The following is a 19,874-nucleotide window of genomic DNA, read 5'->3' on the forward strand; positions in this document are numbered from 1 at the left end:
CCATTTCTACTGGTAAAATAACTGTTTTATTTTATTATTTTTTTTTTAAATTAATTAATTTATTTTTGGCTGCGTTGGGTCTTTGTTGCTGTGTGCTGGCTTTCTCTAGTTGCGGTGAGCAGGGGTTACTCTTCACTGTGGTGCAAGGACTTCTCATTGTGGTAGCTTCTCTTGTTGCAGAGCACAGGCTCTAGGCGCCTGGGCTTCAGTAGCTGTGGCACGTGGGCTCAGTAGTTCTGGCTCACGGGCTCTAGAGAGCAGGTTCAGTAGTTGTGGTGCACGGGCTTAATTGCTCCGTGGCATGTGGGGTCTTCCCAAGAGCAAGGCTTGAGCCCGTGTCCCCTGCACTGGCAGGCAGATTCTTAACCACTGCACCACGAGGTAAGCCCCTAACTATTTTATTTTTAAGGTCAACAGATTATTTCACGAAGGGCCCTCTCCTTTGGGAGATAAAAAGTGTCTAGCCGGCAGATTACCTCACTAGTGCTGGCCAGGAAATTCCAGACTGACTGGTTAAGATTACATTCTTAGGAGAAGCTAAAACTGCGGTTAGGTTCAGATATTAAGTCTTGCTATGCTGACATGCGTTTAGCACAAGTGACTCCATTTGGGGTCTGTTGTCTCTTTTTTTTTACCACTAGCTCTTATCCAACGTTACTTTCCCACATTATTTGGCATCCCTAGCGACTCAAGTACTTTTTCCTTTCTTTGTTATACCTCAAATGTATTGTTCTTTGTCGAACGTATTATATAAGATTGAATTCTAAGCCACTTCTTTTTCTTTTTTTAATGTCCTAAATTATTTATTAGGTAAGAATTTTACAAACATTACTTATATTAGCGGTAACAGTGGAGCCGGAGAGTAACTGCACCTTCTCCAAAGTTGCGGCCCTTCCTAAGGCCGCGGTTCTTTCTGCCTGCAGATGTGAGCCCTCACATCTCCCTGTGTCTAACCCAATTCTTTGAGTTACTCAACCCTGACTCTCTCATGTATGTATAAACATGTCAATAAACTCCTGTTTGTTTTTCTCTTGTTATTGCCTTTTGTTACAGAGCTTGAGCTGAAAAGGTAAAAACTGGGTAGAGGAAAGTTTCCCCACCTACATCTCTAAATACTTTACAGTGCTAAAGAACTGCAGACAACACTCCCCTGCAGTCCGCCTTCGGCCCCTTTAAAAGGAAAGGAAGCCCCTCCCTTCACTCTTGAAGCCAGGACGCCTTTTCCCAGCGTCCCTTTTTGGGACTTTTGCTCCGCGGGGGCGGATGAGGAGTGCCCCTTCCCGCAGGCCTGTGGAGTTATGGGAACTACATTGCCCAGAACACACTGCACCAGAAGAAAAGCGGTGTTCCTCCAATGAAAGACCAGGACAGGGGTATTTCCGGTCTTAGGAAGCGTGTCATGGCTGGACTTCCGGCTACTTCCTGGTTGAGGCCACTTTTGTTTCCCTCGGACTTGTTTACCGTGTCAGAGGCTGTAGATCTCTGAGTAGAGGTAGGGACTGCTGCTCCCGACCCCGCTCTGCCCACAGAGTCCGATGGCGGCGGCGGCGGCGCTGAGGGACCCGCCTCAGGTAAACGCTCGTCCTGCGGGCCCTCACCGCCCTCACCCCACCAGACGAGGAAGACTCGAGTGCCGGGCGCCTGCTCACGTGCCCGCAGCCCAGGCCGCGGTGTCCGGGAAGACGGGGTCCCTATTTCTCACAGACAGTGTGATGGCGCGTGGGAGAGGGTTACAGGCGGGGGTACCGGCATGTGTAAAGGCTTTGAGGTAGGACTGAGCCGGGAGGCTCCTGGAAACTTGGGGTCCAGCCTTTGTTTTTAGGGGACAATGAATGTGAGGGGGAGTCACGCCTGGATTGGCAAACAGAGGGACCTGGGAGCCATGAAGAGTTGTGAATGGAAGAGAGACACAGTCTGTATTAGGGTTTTATTTATTTATTTATTTTTTTGGCCGCACCACTCGGCATGTGGGATCTTAGTTCCCCAACCAGGGATAGAAACCAAATCCCCTGCAGTGGAAGCGCAGAATCTTAACCACGGGACTGCCAGGGAAGCCCCTATATTAGGGTTTTAAAATTTACCAAAAAGCTGCTCAGAGAGGGAACAGTCGGGAATATGCGTGATGAGAATAGTGAGGCACAGATAAGTAGAGTCCTTGTCCAGGTTCAGAGATCTGGTAATAGGCAGCTCTGAAGACGGAAACACAGAGGTTAGTAAATTAATCCGAAGTCACCTGGTTCCAGGGCTGGGTGGGGATACGAGGGAGTCCTGTGCACATGGAACCAAGCCATGGTTCCTTCCTCTTCCCACATATTCTGGAGGTTAAAAAAGAACTTAGGGAATTTACACAAGGAAAGAGAGCATGTCCCAGGCCCTCACTAGTCCTGACATCAGCGGTATAGTGTCTGAAATTGTGGTGTCTTGAGGCACTTCCCGTGCTGATTTCCTGTCTGTTGCCTGTGGGGACCCTGGCAGTACCCCAATGCAGGCCAATCGGTAACATAGTGGTGTTCCTATTTCTGGCAACCAGTGTAAACATATGGTGTGCGAGTTATCTCAGGAACATATAGCAGCATGAGCAAATGCTCAGTGTGACTGAGTTGGGAACAGGGTACAGTAGGTCTCCATTCTTTCTGTTAAGAACAAAGAGCAGCGAATCAAGAATCAGGCCTGTAATGTGGCTGCCTGAGACTCTGGGCATCTATTACAGAGATAATGGGAGATTTGTATAGGAGAAAGGAGTTGGTCTTACTTAGGTTTAAAAGGGTCCACCTGGCTACACAGTGGAGAAGAGATTATGGGGTTAAGGCAGGTGACAGGGAATTCAGGAGGAGGTTACTGCTATAATCCAGATGAGTGTTGATGGACCAGAGTTATGACCATGGAGGTGGGAGAAAAGGTTGGATTCCAGGTCCATTTTTAATGAAAGAGCTGAGTAGACTTTGGATGGTGTAGGTGAGGGAGAAAAAGGAGGAGCCAGAGATGACCCTAGAGATTTTCATCCTATCAGCTGAAAGGATGGAAGCTCCAACAAACTGGGATGAGAAAGTTGGTGGTAGGTTAATTTTCCTTGGGAACATCGGAAGTTTTGTTTTGGTCTTGATAAGACTCTGAAAAGTTTCAGAGAACAGTTAGTGGAGTGGGCAGTTGGACACACAGGTCTGGAAATCTGGAGAAGGCTTTCAGGAGGGAGACTTTCAAAAGTGGTGGCTATTATGTAGACCAGTGTGGAGCTGTGGATGTTGTTTAGGAAGGGAATGCAGGTTTTAGTGACAACGCTATTGGAGATCCAGAAGGACTAGGGTGCATACTAAGGAGTAGTTTTCTTCCTTGACACTATTGGGGTTGCTGGACCTCACAAAAAGAGATTAGGGAGAGGGGTGATAGTGGAAATGGTGTGGGTTGATCTAGCAAGTAGCCAAGGCTTCCATGGGATGAATGGACTGGAGATAGCTGCTCCTATGTCCAGGAGGCATAGGAGTAATTGAGACAAGATGACACTGAGGCAGGGCTCCTGCTAATTCAGTACTGTATGAATTCACCAAGATTTGGTGGTGAGCTTTGATGGGTTGTAGGATGTTTCATTCTTGCTAGTGAATAAGGTCTGGGGCGAATATGGGTTTGGGAGAGTCACTGTGCCGGGCATGTGGGACTGGGCTTTTAATAAAGTTTGGGTGGGAGTGGGCTTTTAATGAAGTTTGGGTGGAGAGCAGAAGGTTGTGGTGGCTGAATGGACAGCAAGTGCAGCATGGAAGTGGAAGAGGGTCATGGATATCTAAAATTTACATGTGGCTCTGGGTGGTTAATATTGAAACAAAGATCACAGGCAACATCAATCATCAAAGCAGCATTGAAAATTTACCTTGCTGTGGGATCCATCAGAGGATTGGGGTTGTACTAAATCATGTTAGTAATTTTCAAGCACTCTTCTGGATGCCGTTTGCCAAGTACATGGGTGAGTCCAGGGAGATGTCTGTGGTGTGGGGCAGGAAGGTGGCAGAGCTGGGGAAGTGCAACTGTGGGGTCTGAAGATGTGAGAGATGTGTCTACACAATGATGTGCACAAGGAGAGAATTGTGAGCTGATGGTCCACAGGCCCTGGAGTTGGGGCCTTAAGCGTGAAGCATGAGCCCAAATTTGTGTCTTGGAGGCACAATCTGGGAGGTCCCAAGGGAATTGCTTGGCAGGCCCAGAGCTGAGATGGCATTTATGTGCTGCTGCGGCCCCCCGCCCCTCCATCTTTTGTTGCTGAGCACAGTAATCAATGGAACCCTGAGGAGAGCATGGGCATCAGTGGCACCAGGGCCTGGTATCTCCTTTGAGGTGGGGAGCTTTGAAAGAGGATGATTGTGGAGATGTGTGAGGAGCTGGATTGTGGGTTCTCAGAGAATATTCGTAGTTTCATTTGTACTAATCATGACAAGGTGGTGTGACCTTTCAGGACATTGCCGTGTACTTCTCCTGGGAGGAATGGGGTCTGCTTGATGAGGCTCAGAGATGCCTGTACTTCGAAGTGATGCTGGAGAACTCTGCACTTGTATCCTCGCTGAAGAGTAAGTCCCTTACTCTTTTTTTTTTTTTTCCCCTTACTCTTCCCAGTGACCTGGACTAGGCTCTTTCTTTCCTCCCTTCCTTTTCTTCAGAGGATGTTGTCTTCTTCTCACATATGGACCATGGGAACTGCTTCCTTGCCTAGCTTTCTGAGTAGTTGCTGTCATAGCCAGGGCTGGGTTGTTTACACTGCTCTCTCCTTTCTTTTGTAGCTTAATATCTGCTGTACTGATCTCTAATAGGTAATGATTTGAGGTATATAATCTTGTAGTGAGCCTAATGAAGTCTACCTTATTAGTGAAGAGCATTTTTCATATAACTGTGGGCTGTTTGTATGTATTCTCTCCACGTCCGTTGCCCATTTTTTAACTCTATTTTTTTGTTATTCAGTCTTTTGAATACGTTGTATAGTTTGGATGGTAACATCTTATCAGATACATGGCTTGCAAATATTTCCTCCCATTCTGTAGATTGCCTTTTTTTGTTGTTGATTGTTGCGTTGCTACGCAGAAGTATTTTCATTTGGTGTAGTCCTAGTTGTTTATTTTTGCTTTCATTGCCTGTACTTTGGTGATATCCAGAAAAATCATCACTAGGATTAATTTCACAGAACTTTTTCCTTAGGTTGTCTTTAACGGATTTTACGTTTTTAGGTCTTACATTTAAATCTTTAATCTATTTCAAGTTAGTTTTTATAAGTGGTATAAGACAGGAGTCCAGTTTCATTATTTTTTTACCTATGGATATCCAGTTTTCCTGACACCATTCAGAATTTACTCTCCCTGCCACCACCACATTTTATGTTTTTGATGTCACAGTTCACATGTTCTTATATTGTGTATCCATTAACAAATTATTATGGCTATAATTATTCTAATCCTTTTTTTTTAATCCTTTTGTTTTTAACTTTTATACTTGAGTGATTTAAACACCACCAAGACAGTATTATAGTAATCTGAATTTTACTAAATACTCAGTTTTACCAGTGAGTTTTATATTTTCCTATGTTTTCATGTTTCTATTTATTATCCTTTCATTTCTGCCTGAAGAACTCCCTTTGGCTTTTTTTTTTTTTTCAAGTTTCAGATATTTATTAATTACTGTAAACCCCAACACAAAACAAAAATGTGATTTCATGCATTTAGAGGGGAAATATTTCCTGGTTAAGTGGAAAATTGTGCAGATGGCTTCTGGAAGACCTTCATTCTAAGAAGCATTATAGTGAAACATTTCATTTAGAAGTCTGGAACTTCTTTCTTCAGTTTGCTGCAATCGACATTCACTGAGTAGAACTTGTATTGATCATTGGGACCTAGTTTGTTCCAGGGTTCTGGGTTATTCTTTCTTTTTTTCCTCATTGGCCATGCTGGGCAGCTGTGGGATCTTAGTTCCTTAGACCAGGGATTGAACCCCGGCCACAGAAGTGAAAATGCCAAGTCCTAACCACTGGACTGCCAGGGAACTCCCTGGGTTATCCTTTCTGTCCCAGCTAACATCTGGATTGAACAGTTCCAGGTGCAAGACATACAATGCTGCTCCAGTACCTCTCACTCTAATAAATACAAAGAGGGGGATCAAGCTAGGATGTTTCTTGGCCTGACCAGTGATCTGGTGGAGGATGGTTGCAACAAAGGCCTTGAGTTCAGATGGAGAGAAAGAAAAATTTTCAAGACCCAAGACTAAGTAGTCTCTTTTCCCTTTGGGATTTCTTAGAAGTCAGGCTGAGTGTCAATGAACTCCCTCAGCTTTTGTTTGTCTAAAGTCTTTCCTTAATTGTGCAGGACAGCTTTGCTAGGTAAAGTATTCTTGTTTGGCAGTTTTTTTATTCAGTGTTTTGAATACAGTATCTATAGGATATTTGTTCTAGGAGCCCGTGTGGATACCAAAATCTGTGGATGCTCAAGTCCCTTGTATAAAATGGCATAGTACAGTGAACAGAGTGAACCCTCTATATCTGCAGGTTTAGAATTCACAGATTCAGAGAACCAACTGTATATCATCCCACTCTCTCCTAGGCTGCAAGATTTCTGCTGAAAAATCTACTGATAGCCTTATGAGGATTCCCTGTGTGAAGGAGTTTCTTTTCTCTTCGTGCTTTCAAAATTCTGTTTGGCTTTTTTTGCTTGTTTACTGACAGTTTTGTTTATAATGTGTCTTGGTAATATCCTCTTTGGAATGAATCTGTACATGGACCTATGAGCATCATGATTTGGGTGTCCACATCTCTTCCCAGACTTGGGAAGTCAGACATTATTTCTTCAAACTTTCTGACACTTTTTCTTTCTATCTCTCCTTCTTCTGGGACTCCAGTAATGCAAATATTGTTTTGCTTGATGGTATTCCATAGTTTACCTATGCTGACTTCACTTTCTTCCCCCCTCTGGCTGGATGATAAATGACCTGTGTTTGAGTTCACATATTCTTTCCACTGCTTGACCAAGTGTGTTGTTGATACTCTGTTGCATTTTTCTTTTCATTTGTTGTATTCTTCAACTTCAGAATTTCTGTTTGATTCTTTTTTATGATTCCTGTCTCTCTGAACTTCTTGTTTTGTTCCGGTATCATTTTCCTTATCATGTTGAGTTATCTATCTGTGTTCTCTTGTAGCTCACTGAGCTTCCTTTTTGTTAAAGTTATTTTATTTATTTTTGACTGCATTGGGTCTTCATTTCTGCACACGGGCTTTCTCTAGTTGCAGCAAGTGGGGGCTACTCTTCGTTACAGTGAGCGGGCTTCTCATTGCAGTGGCTTTTGTTGTGGAGCACGAGCTCTAGGCATGTAGGCTTCAGTAGTTGTGGCTCATGGGCTCTAGAGCACAGGCTCAGTAGTTGTGGCACACGGGATTTGTTGCTCTGTGGAATGTAGGATCTTCTTGGGCCAGGGCTTGAACCTGTGTCCCGTGCATTGGCAGGTGGATTCTCAACCACTGCACCACCAGGGAAGCCCCCTCAATGAGCTTCCTTAAAACATTTATTTTGAATCCTTTGGTGGTTCGTAGATCTCCATTTCTTTGAGGTTGGCTACTGGAAAATTATTATGTCCCTTTGATGGTATCATGTTTCCTTGTTTTTCATGTTTCTTTTATCCTTGTGTCGATGTGTATATGTGTGGTGAATCAGTCATTTCTTTCAACAATTTGGGGTGAATTTTGGTTAGAGAAATAGCTTCACCTTCATGTGAATGCAAGGGTGCTGGCTGGGTGGGGTATTGTGGTGTTGACTCCAGTGAAGACCCTGGGAATATAGTCTCTGTGCAGATCTGTCACCTGAGATCAGAGTGGTGAAGATTGTAGGGGTCCTCAGTGACCATGGCAGCAGTAGTATGCAGTGGTGGCAATGGCTTTTGGAGTCTTTGGTGACAAAGACTGCTGGGAATCCACTGATCTCCTTTTCTCCCATTGAGGATGTTATGGCTAAGGGGATTTCCTTTCGAATCCATGCTGATGAACTCTACAGGATCCTCTAATGTGAAAACTGGGGAGTCTGCTTCTATTGGAGGGGTTCTTTGTTGTCAGTGACAAAGGCTGCGAGGGTCCTCTACAGAGCAGGCCACTAGGGACCATGATGGCACAAGCCCAGTGGCTGACACAAGTAGTTCTCACTTACGTACTTTGATCCTAACCATCCAGGCATCTCTGCTAAGCCAGTTTTCCCAGCGATCCTTTCTGTGCAGTTATTCTCCTTCTTTTGCTCTACTGTGTTGCTGTTTGTCTTAATTGGACACTTATGCTGTACCCCGCATCCACCCCAGGGCTATTTTTATTCATTGATAGCTGTCTAATTGTTTTTGGAAGGGGAATGAATGCTAGTATCTCTTATTCGGTCATCTCACTGGCATGACTCGCATAGATCTCTTTTCTCTGGTCGTTTTTTGTGCTGAGTTGCTCTGGAACAGTGCTGGCCATTCTTTTTTTTTTTTTTTTTTGCATTATGCAGGCCTCTCACTGTTGGGGCCTCTCCCGTTGCAGAGAACACGCTCTGGACTCGCAGGCTCAGCGGCCATGGCTCACGGGCCTAGCCGCTCTGCGGCATGTGGGATCTTCCCGGACCGGGGCATGAACCCATGTCCCCTGCATCGGCATGCGGACTCTCAACCACTGCACCACCAGGGAAGCCCCCTGGCCATTCTTTTGCACTGTTTTTCTCTTAGGACTTGCATCATGTGTCCCATGTACTTGCTCAGCTAGGAGTTGGGGGGAGAATCCTTTGTGCATCACAGGATAGACATGACTCCAGTCATGGAAGAGTGGGCTCAGAGGGAGCCTGGCCTTGGTGAATGGCAGTTGGTGAGGGTGTGACACCAGGGCTGTGTGTAAGACCATACCAGAGACCTGTCCCATTCAACCAGTGTTTTGTTTCCATTGCCTGTGTCCACATCCCATTGCCATTTGTTCTTCCACATTGTTGATACTTTACCAACTTGTCTGTTCTAGTAGTTATCATTTCCACTCTGGCTTCTTTCCAGCAGTAATCTCCATCTCTCTAAACCCCACATCTCAACCATTTCTTTGACAGGTCTCCCTGTAGTGCTCTCCAACATCAGGCCACACATGCTGTGCTTGGAGGTGTGCATATATCCTTATATTGACTTTCAACAGTATCTAATCTGTTACAGTTGATTTTCATGGGATGGGTACATTCACATTCTTCTACACAGCCTCATGTCAACCAACAGGAATGGTTCTATAGGAAGCCAATGACAGAGGAGTAAGTTGTAAACCCTACCTCTGTTCCTTGTGTTATACATTGTCTTTGTGTCCTTCCCTTGGTGGGGTTTCCACTGTTCGGTGACTTTAGGAGCCCAGCAATGCACAGCAGCCATTTCTTCAGAGTTCAACCTGCTTGTCTTCAAAAGTATCCCTGGACCCATGCCTAGATGTGACGGGTGCACATTTGTGATGGGCTTGCCCGATTCCTATAATGTCAACATATACTTCACCAGTATTTCTTTGGGTTCAGGTTGCTGCTGTGGAGCACAGGATGCAGAGGTACCCTTTTAACAAAGCATTTCTGTAGGAATCTCACAGGCCAGAACTCCCTGTCAAGCTCCATTTTCCCGGAAGACCCACCCCTGTGAGATGTGTGGTCCAGTCTTTTTTTTTAATTTAAAAAAATATTTATTTATTTATTTATTTATTTATTTATTTATGGCTGCATTGTGTCTTCATTGCTGTGCACGGTCTTTCTCTAGCTGAGGTGCATGGGCTTCTCACCGTGGTGGCCTCTCCCGTTGTGGAGCTCAGGCTCTAGGCGTATGGGCTTCAGTAGTTGTGGCTCATGGGCTCTAGAATGCAGGCTCAGTAGTTGTGGCACACGGGCCTAGTTGCTCTGTGGCATGTGGGATCCTCCCGGACCAGGGCACGAACCCATGTCCCCTGAATTAGCAGGTGGATTCTTAACAACTGCGTCACCAGGGAAGCCCTGTGGTCCAGTCTTGAGAGACATTTTCCAGTTGGCTGAGCAGCAGGGAACACAACACAGCCAGAAAGTCAAGGTGTGGGGCATGTGCAAAATGTTTTTATTTCAGGGCAAGCAAACAACACTAGAAGTAGCACATGGGAGAAAAACCCTTCTTAGGCAGTGTAGACAAGGCTTCACTTGTGAAGAACTGCAATTTCCAGGAGTCATGGAAGCCTTTTACCTGCAGGGAGCTTGGGAAGGACTTCCTAGTCTTGCCAGGACACCTCCAGCAACAGGCCACTCACTCCCGGGAGAGGCCAAACAAAATCTCTGAGTGTGGGGTGACTTGTCGAAGAAGAAAAATTCATTATACCTGGGGAGAATGCAAGAAAGCCTTCAACCCCCAAAACACACTTGATCAGGACCAGGGTGTACACACTGTAAGACAGTGTTTTGTGTGCCAGGGCTGTGGGAAAGCATTCAGGTTCAAATCCTTGTATGTTGTGCATCAGAAAGTCCACACTATAGAAGGGCTTTACATGTGTGGTGAATGTGGCAGATCTTTTAAGTGGAGCTCAACCCTCAGTCAACATGAAAGAGTTCATACTGGGGCAAGGCAGTACAGGTAGAGCAAATGTGGGAAATCCTTTAGCTGCAAATCTTTGCTCGTTTATCCCCAAAAAAGCCACATTGGAGAAAAATGATACATGTGCAGTGAATGTGCACAGTCTTTTAGCTATAGCTCCATCCTTACTCAGCAACACAGTATTCACCCTGGAAAATGGCCTTATGGGTGCACTGAATGTGGGAAGTCTTTTACCGATAGGTCTGGCCTCTGTTATCATCAGAGAGTTCACACTGGAGAAACGCCTTATGAGTGTAATGAATGCAGGAAGTCTTTTACCTATAGCAAAAACCTCCGTTATCATCAGAGAGTTCACGAAGGAGATAGGCCTTATGAGTGCAGTGCATGTTGGAAATCTTGTACTGCTAGGTCTGGCCTCCATGATCGTAAGAGAGTTCATACTGAAGAAAGGCCTTATGAGTACAGTGAATGTGGAAAGTCTTTTACCTACAGCACTGGCCTCCATTGTCATCAGAGAGTTCACACTGGAGAAACACTTTATAAGTGCAGTGAATGTGGGAAAACTTTAACTACTAGGTCTGGCCTCCATGGTCATCAGAGAGTTCACACTGGAGAATGGCCTTATGAGTGCAATGAATGTGGGAAATCTATCACCTTCAGCTCCAGACTTCACTGTCATCAGAAAGTTCACACTGGTGAAACACCTTGTAAGAGTAATGAATGTGGTAAATCCTTTAGCAAAAAATCTACTTTCCTTCAACATCAAAGAGTTCACACTGTGTAAAGGCCTTAGCTTTTTAGGAAATGTGCGATTGTCCTGTTGATTATAATGGCACTAAAGGAGCCATCTATCTGAGTTCAGTGTTCACAGTTCACATTTAGGAGATCCCCTGTAAGTTTTAGTTATATGAAAGCATGTGTGGCTTGTTATACTCTCTGATCTGCTCAGGGCTCTTGCCAAATTTATGTCACTGCCAATTTCTTTGGCCAAAGACGTTTTACCTTTACTACCTGGCAGGTCCCCACAGTTTGCATCAGTCACCATCCCAGTGTGCTCAGGGAAGCTGACCACTGGTCTCCCATGTAAGGGTTTGTGGATTCTTGTAGTCTCTCACTGATATTCTCCTTAAGGCCGTTACTGCAGAGGCAGGAACACAAAGGTAGTGAAAATGGAGATCTGTAGTCCTGGGATGTAGCTTTGTGGCCCAGTCTGTATTCCTGTTGACATGGTTGGAAACGTCCTTCATTGCTCACCAATGTTGGCTTCCACTGAGGCAAGACTGATTCTCAGAGGGCAGGAGGAGAGACATGGTGGTCATTATAGCATTCCCATATTTATTTTCTTAAAAGGGATGCACAGATTTGTGAAATGTAAAGCCATTTTTTATAGCTTTAAAGGTATAATTTACATTGAATTAAACTTTATACATTTTCTTATATACATAATTTAGAGTATACTATTTGATAAGTTTTGATGTAGGTATGAACCTGTGAAACTACCATTATAGTTATAATAATGGTCATATCCATTGCTGTATGTTTACCTCATGTCCTTTTATAATCTCTCCCTGCCCTTCCCTCCCTCCAAATAATCATAGATTTACTTTCACTTAAAATTGATACCTTTGCATTTTGTAGAATTTATATGGTGGGAATCATTAAATATTTACCCCTTTTCCAGGTTTACTTTATGTTGTATAACTACTTTGAGATTCATCAATGACACTATGTGAATACTTCACCTTTTTCTTTTGCTGAGTAATCTTATATTTGGATAAATCGCTATTTGTTTATTCATTCATCTGTTTATGGACATTTGGGTTATTTCCAGATTTTTGACAATTTAAAAATAAACGTGATACAAACATTTGTGTACATTTCTTAAAATGAATATATTTTATCTTTTTTTAATAACTTTGAGTGCAGTGTCTGAGTCATAGGGTAGGTGAATGTTTAACTTTTGAAGAAACTAACAAATTTTGATCTAAAATGACTTTTTGCATTCCTACCAGCAGTGTATGAGGGTTCCATTTCCTCACATCCTAGTGAATCCTGATTTGTTTAATTATTTTAATTTTAGCCCTCCTTTTTTTATTTTTATTTATTTATTATTATTATTATTTTTTGCGGTACGTGGGCCTTTCACTGTTGTGACCTCTCCCATTGTGGGGCACAGGCTCCGGATGCGCAGGCTCAGCGGCCATGGCTCACGGGCCCAGCCGCTCCATGGCATGTGGGATCCTCCCGGACAGGGGCACAAACCCGCGTCCCCTGCATCGGCAGGCAGACTCTCAACCACTGTGCCACCAGGGACGCCCAGCCCTACTTTTTAAAAAAATATTTATTTATTTATTTGGTTGTGCCAGGTCTTAGTTGTGCCAGGTAGGCTCCTTAGTTGTGGCATGTGAACTCTTAATTGTGGCATGCATGTGGGATCTAGTTCCCTGACTAGGGATCGAACCCGGGCCCCTGCATTGGGAGTGCAGTGTCTTATCCACTATGCCACCAGGGAAGTCCCCAATTTTAGCCCTTTTAATAAGTGTGTCATGCTATCTCAGTGTTGGTTTAATTGGATTTACTTAAGGATTCATGATGAGCATTTTTTCAGATGTGTATATGCTATCTGTATGTCTTTGGTAAAATGTGTGCTCATATCATTTAGGCTATTTTCCTTTATGAGTTAGGGCTATTTCCTTTTAACAAATAGAGCAGTGAAATAACAAAGATATATTGGAATTTTACCCATTTTACTCCTTGAATAACATAAGTGATTCTTTTGCTTTATGGAATAATTGTTTTCAATTCCGGAAAAATATTTCTTAATTTTTGCAAATTTGGGGACTTCCCTGGTGGTCCAGTGGTTAAGAATCTGCCTTCCAATGCAGGGGACATGGGTTTGATCCCTGGTTGGAGAACTAAGATCCCACATGCAGTGGGGCAATTAAGCCTGCGTGCTCTAGAGCTTGCGCACCACAACTAGAGAGAAGCCCACGCACTGCAATGAAAGATCCTGCATGCTGTCACTAAAATCCCACGTGCCACAACTAAGACCCAATGCAGCCAAATAAATAAAATAAATTATTAATTTTTGCAAATTTGTATGCTATACACAATGTAATGTTCATATTTATCATAGACTTAATTAATTTGCATTATAGATTTATCTGCATTATTAACACACTTCATCACTTTCCTAAGTTAGACATTTAATAATATAATAAAGCCCTGCTTTGTAGTTTTCACCCATTTTCCTGGTCTATCTTGGGGATTGGTGGGTTGGAGCAGGACTTTAAGGTGGACCAGGTGTGGGACTTCCCTGGTGGCACAGTGGTTAAGAATCCACCTGCCAATGCAGGGGACATAGGTTCAAGCCCTGGTCCGGGAAGATCTCACATGCCCCGGAGCAAATAAGCCCGCATGCCACAACTACTGAGCCTTCACTCTAGAGCCCGTGCTCTGCAACAAGAGAAGCCACTGCAATGAGAAGCCTGCACCCACAACTAAGAGTAGCCCCTGCCTGCTGCAGCTAGAGAAAGCCTGTGCACAGCAACAAAGACCCAATACAGACCAAAAAAAAAAAAAAAAAAAAACAGGTGGACCAGGTGGTATTAGGATAGACATTCTGAAGCTCTTCTGGAAGCCAAAGAATAGGTCAGTGATCAGACTTCCCAAACGTGGGCCATACAATGTGGGTTTAAATCTCGTCGCCAGACATCACTGGGACAACAGGCAAAACAATCCACTTTCTGGGTTGTCTCCTGTGTAAAATGGGGATAAAGAGCAGCCCTGTGCCCAGGCCTTTGGAGGAGCTGAGGTGCCCGTTCTGTGTGCAGTGGCTACACCACCAGCCACACCTGCAGGTGATATCCCGAAGCCATACACCTCTGGGCCTTTCTGTCCCCAGGTGCTTGTGAGAAACAAATGGGGCTTCCTAGAACCCTCTGGTCCACTGGAAGACGTGTCTTCATGTTACTGAGGTCTCATTGTGGAATCCCAGGGAATCTGTGGGCCACTCTAGAGTTCCTCAAGATTTATTTCACTGACTGTGACAGGGAGGTGATGAAGGTGTTCACCGTAGCCTCTGTGACGGTCACTCAAAGCAACAAAATACAGCCTGTACTGGTACCAGAATTCCAGGACTTGCATTTTGAGCATTTCTTTTTAATTCTCACAGCACTCTGGGTATTGGGAGCTATTACTGTATTGCTGGGGAAATCCAGGATCACAAAGATGAAGTGGGTCCCCCAAGGTCACACCACAGAAAAGTATCAGATTCAAGAGGCTGGATTCAAACCTGGGAGTCTAGCTGCCGAACTGGGGACAGTCTCTTTATCATGGCACTTGAAGCCTTCAGCCTGGGGCATGTGCACAGTGAGGTTCATGGAGACTCAGCTGCTGCTGCTGTTATTGTTGGATTTATTTTCGTGATCGTTTCCCCATTCCTTGGATGTCCCAGAGCAGTTAATGTCTACTGTGGAAAACAGAATGGAGGTTTCTCAAAAAACTGAAAATAGAACTGCCATGTGATCCAGCAATTCCATTCCTGGGTATATATGCAAAGAAAACAAGAATAATAATTTGAAAAGGTACATGCACCCAATGTTCATAGCAGCATTATTTACAATAGCCAAGATATAGAAGCCACCTAAGTGCCCATCAACAGATGAATGGATAAAAAAGATGTGGTACACACACACACACACACATACACACACACATGCATGCATGCCCACACACAGTGGAATACCACTCTGCCATAAAAAATGATATTCTGCCATTTACAGCAACATGGATGGACCTGGAGGGTATTATGCTCAGTGAAAAAGAGAGACAAATACTGTTTGATATCACTTATATGTGGAATCCAAAAAATACAGCAAACTAGTGAATATAACAAAACAGAAACAGACTCACAGATACAGAGAACAAAGTAGTGGTCTCCACTGGGGAGAGGGAAGAGGGGAGGGGCAAGATAGGGGTAGGGGACTTAGAGGTACAAACTGCTATGTAGAAAATAAATAAACAACAAGGATATATTGTACATCACAGGGAATTACAGCCATTATTTTGTAATAACTTTAAATGAAATATAATCTATAAAAATTTTGAATCACTATGTTGTATACCTGAAACTAACATAATATTATAAATCAACTATATGCCAATAAAAATAAAAATAAATGTTTAAATCAGGGAAAAATATTGAGCTCAGCTTAACTCATCTCTTCTCAGACTTTAGTATCTCCTAATAAAAATTATTGAGGTCTTAACTTTTTTCACACTTCTCAGATGCTTCCCCAGAGTTATCTCTGCCACTATCTTTGACTAACTACATAATCATTATAAATAGTTCCTTATAATTCGCATTTCACAACTTTTTTTTTTCGATATCATCTATTCCTCATGCACAACAGCCCCAACAATCACTGTAGAAATGATAACCCCCTCCCAGCAAGGAGATGAGATGATGGGGTTCAGATGCCCCTTTTGCACATGCCCTCTGCCTGAGAACACTATCACTAATTGAGCAGGCACTACACTATACCAAAACAGTTTCATAAGTTGCTCTCCATATGAGATAGATGTCAGATTCCTAAAGGAACTGAATATATCTTTGGTCATTGAGTAAGAAATATTAAGTGGCTAGACAGTTCTGCTTTATGGTTTAGACACAATCAGTGAGGATACAGGCATGACAGATGTTCTCTGGGAAACAGGCAGAGACAACTTCTTATCCTCCTATTTCAGGGAGGCCTAAACATCGTTACTCATCTTCCAAGTCATGGCCCTAACTAAACATACAGAGTTAAAAAACAAACAACACTTCTAACTATGTTTTTGAATAACAAGAAAACGTTTATTACATTCCAGCTAAGAGCGGATGCATTTTGAGTCTGAATGAGAATATGTCCGCTCGCATTTGTAGCCTTTGGAAATAATTGGAATAATCTTTTTAGCCACGGGGGGCCATTTTGAGCTTACAGATACCGGAATAATGTTTCTAAACAAATGATCCGTGGCAGACAACACTCCCCGGAAACCCGCGAACCGCCCCTTTAAAAAGGGATAATCACATTCCTTTCCCCCCAAGGTTAGTCATTTCTCAGCGCCACTCTCAGTGCCCCAGAACCTTTTTTTTTTCTTTTTTTAATTTAAGTATGGCTGATTTACAATGTTATATTGGTTTCACGTATACAACATAGTGATTTAATTTTTTTTTTTTTTGGCCCCTTCAAGCGATATGTGGGATCTTACCCTGCAGTGGAAGCGCGGAGTCTTTTAACTACTGGACCTCCAGGGGGCCCGTGATTCAATATTTTTATAGCGTGTACTTCATTTAAAGTTATTACAAAATAATGGCTATATTTCTCCGTGCTGCGCAGAACGTTTCTTGGCCAAGGTGGACGACGGGAATCTCCTCCTGCACAGCTGTGGAAACTACACTACCCAGAGGGCAATGCGCCCAATGGTGGCGGAGTTGAGCCAATGAAAGCCCAGGACAGAGGTATTTCCGTGCGTGGGCTTCGCTTCGGGGCGGGACTTCTGGCGTCTTCCTTGTGGCGGTCATTTTGGCCTTTCTCAGTTCGGGTCGCCCACTCAGAGTCTCGGAGCCAGGGGTCCTAAAAGAGAAGGCGTCAGAGGCCTCCACAGAGGCGGATCCAAGGCTTGGCGGCGGCGCACCTCGGGTTGACCCGTAACAGGCTGAGATCGGGACCTCCACGCCTCACAGACTCCGCTTCGTCCACAGACTCCGATGGCGGCGGCGGCGCTGAGGGACCCGCCTCAGGTAAATGTTCGTCTTCCGGGCTCTCACCGCCCTCACCCCCCCAGACATTAAAGACCCAAGTGCGGGGCGCCTGCTCACGTGCCTGCAGCTCGGGGCGCGGTGTCCAGGACGTGAGGCGGTCGTGGGTAGGTCTTTTTCTGACAGTGTGATGGCGCGTGGGAGAGGGTGGCAGGCGAAGGGACCCGCAAGTGCAAAGGCTGGGAGGTTGGACTGAGGCGGGAGGATTCGGGAAACCTGGAGTCCGTCTTATGTCTGCAGGACACAAAGACTGTGAGGCGAAGTTGTGCCTGAGGAGATTTACTTTCATTCTGAAGGGTGTGAGCAAAAGAGGGACACTGAGATAGGATTCTAAAAGTTTTCCAAAGGCTGCTCAGAGGAAGAAGAGACGAGAAGAGAGATAATAGATACGGGAAAGGTCGAATCCTGTAAAAGATTACACAGCTGGCAAGACTGCTCTCAGGACGGAGGCCCAGAGGTAATTCAGACATCTCGAGCTCTCCTGGCTCCTGGGCTGGCCAAGGGTACTTAGCGGTCTGAGCCCAAGGATGCTGGCCGTGGTGGTCAAACTCTCAAACAACCTCTCTTTTTCCCCAGATTCCTATAACTACGGAATCTCTTAGTGATACTGGTTTGTGGAGTTTATTTCAGGGTCTCGTTAGTCCTCACCCCACCCGTGTGGTCTCTGGGGTAATAGCGTCCTGGTACTGTTCTGCCACTCTTCCAGGCCTTGGGCCTGGGGGCCTTGAACAAACACCAGGCCTAGAGTTATTTAGGATGGTTCCTATTTTTGGCAACGAGTGGAATGAGATGAGGAAAGTACCAGATCTGGCATAGGTACCAGATGTGCAAAGGCCTGGAGGGGAGGTGAGGGAGGGTTCAGGGATGTGCAGGTATCTTTTCTTTCTCATGGGAGCTGAGAGCAGTGGAGCAGGAGGTAGGTCTGGAACAGCTTTTTTTTTTTTTTTTTTGGCTGCGTTGGGTCTTCATTGCTGTGCGTGGACTTTCTCTAGTTACAGTGAGCGGGGGCTACTCTTACTTGTGGTGCGTGGGCTTCTCATTGCAGTGGCTTCTCTTGTTGTGGAGCATGGGCTGTAAGTGAGCTGTGCTCTGTGGGCTCAGTAGTGTGGCACACAGGCTTAGTTGCTCCATGATATGTGGGATCTTCCCAGACCAGGGATTGAACCCGTGTCCCCTGCATTAGCAGGCGGATTCTTAACCACTGCACCACCAGGGAATTCCCTGGAACAGCTTTGTGAGAAATTGGGTTTCTCTTCTGGAGGTGATAGGAGCAATGAGAAATTTGGAGCAGTGGAGACAGGTGATCTGACCCAGGTCTCAACAGGCTCCCTGTGGCTGCAGCATGGAGAACAGTATTGGCATAAGGGAGGTGTTAGGAAGACCAGGGAGAAGGATACTCCTATAATCTGGGTGAGTGTGCTGGTAGCTGGACCAGGGTGGTGGCCATGGAGTTGGGAGATGTGGCTGGATTCTGGATTGGTGTTTTAGGTATGGCAAGCTGGATTTTCTAATTTTGAGGTTGGAAGAAGGAGTCAGGGATGAAGTGAAAGTATGGATTTTGCATGTGGAAGGATGGAAGCTCTACCAACTGATATGGGGAAGTCCATAGTAAGAGTAATTTTCACTGGGGATATCAGAAGTTTTATTCTTGGCCTCTTAATGATATGAGGTGTTTCAGAGTGCAGTTTGTGGGCATCCTTCTCTGAGGAGGAGTTTGGGATGGAGACTTATACAAAAGGTAGTAGACAGTGTGGACCAAGGAGGAGCTGTAGATCATTTTAGTATGGGGAGTCCTGGTCAGGAGGATAATGGTAATAATAGCCTAGGAAGAAGAGAATGGGTCTGTGGACTGGGCTTCCTGCTTGGATCCCTGGTTGTGGGAGGTAGGTGTCATAACATGGGTGAAGGAGTTAGTCACAGAGAGGGTTATAAGGGTAAATGGTTTGGCATGCAACCAAGGCTTCTGAAGCATCAGTGGGCATGAGATGGATGCAGAGGCATCATCAGGAGTAATTCAGACAAACTGGTGTTTATTCACTGCTCTACCAACTCACTAGGGTTTTGTTGTAACCCTTGGTGGGACCTGGGGTGTTCTAGTCAGGCTGGCAGATTAGCTTGGGGACACAAGCGGTCATCTGGGAAACTCACAGATGATGTAGAGGTCCAGGTGCTGGGCCTTGAATGAGGGTTAGGTGGAGAAAGGAAAGCTATGACTGGTGAGGGTTCATCAAGTGCAGCAGAAGTGGAGTAGGGCCATGGGTATCTGAGATCTGATGTGGTTCTTAGTGGGTGAGGTTGAAGCAAGGGACAGTCAAGGAAGGAGGCCTTCATAGCAGGACTCAAGGCTGCCTTTGTCAGTGGGCACCGTCACCAACTAGGGTCATACTTGATCGTGTTTGAATTTGCCAAGCATTCTGTGGATCACATATACTGAGTAATGGATAGAGAGACTGAGGAGATGATTTTGGTGTAGGGCAGGAAGGGGGCTGTGGCTGTGGGAGTGAAGTTGTGAGACAGTTGTGGTGGAAAGAGT

The 19,874-nt window shown here is 44.9% G+C and overlaps 2 protein-coding genes across 2 annotated transcripts in view; both read left to right on the plus strand.

Annotated features, from left to right (window-relative positions):
- The first annotated feature begins 1,535 nt into the window (after window positions 1–1,535).
- On the plus strand, window positions 1,536–17,234 carry LOC103076000 (gastrula zinc finger protein XlCGF7.1-like). Its single transcript, XM_082931097.1, is given in 5 exon segments — window positions 1,536–1,742; window positions 4,442–4,537; window positions 10,463–10,569; window positions 10,603–11,316; window positions 17,120–17,234. Coding segments are annotated over 5 exon segments (1,239 nt in total).
- Window positions 17,235–17,269: 35 nt separating this feature from the next.
- The window catches only part of LOC103076278 (zinc finger protein 551-like), a 220,216-nt gene continuing 217,611 nt past the window's right edge, over window positions 17,270–19,874 (plus strand). The window contains 1 exon segment of the mRNA XM_082931098.1: window positions 17,270–17,323. Within this exon segment, the coding sequence (XP_082787224.1) occupies window positions 17,291–17,323 (33 nt within the window). The 5' untranslated portion in view covers window positions 17,270–17,290.

The sequence above is a fragment of the Lipotes vexillifer genome, unplaced genomic scaffold, assembly GCF_000442215.2.
Source record: "Lipotes vexillifer unplaced genomic scaffold, Lipotes_vexillifer_v1.1 scaffold995, whole genome shotgun sequence".
Taxonomy (NCBI): domain Eukaryota; kingdom Metazoa; phylum Chordata; class Mammalia; order Artiodactyla; family Lipotidae; genus Lipotes; species Lipotes vexillifer.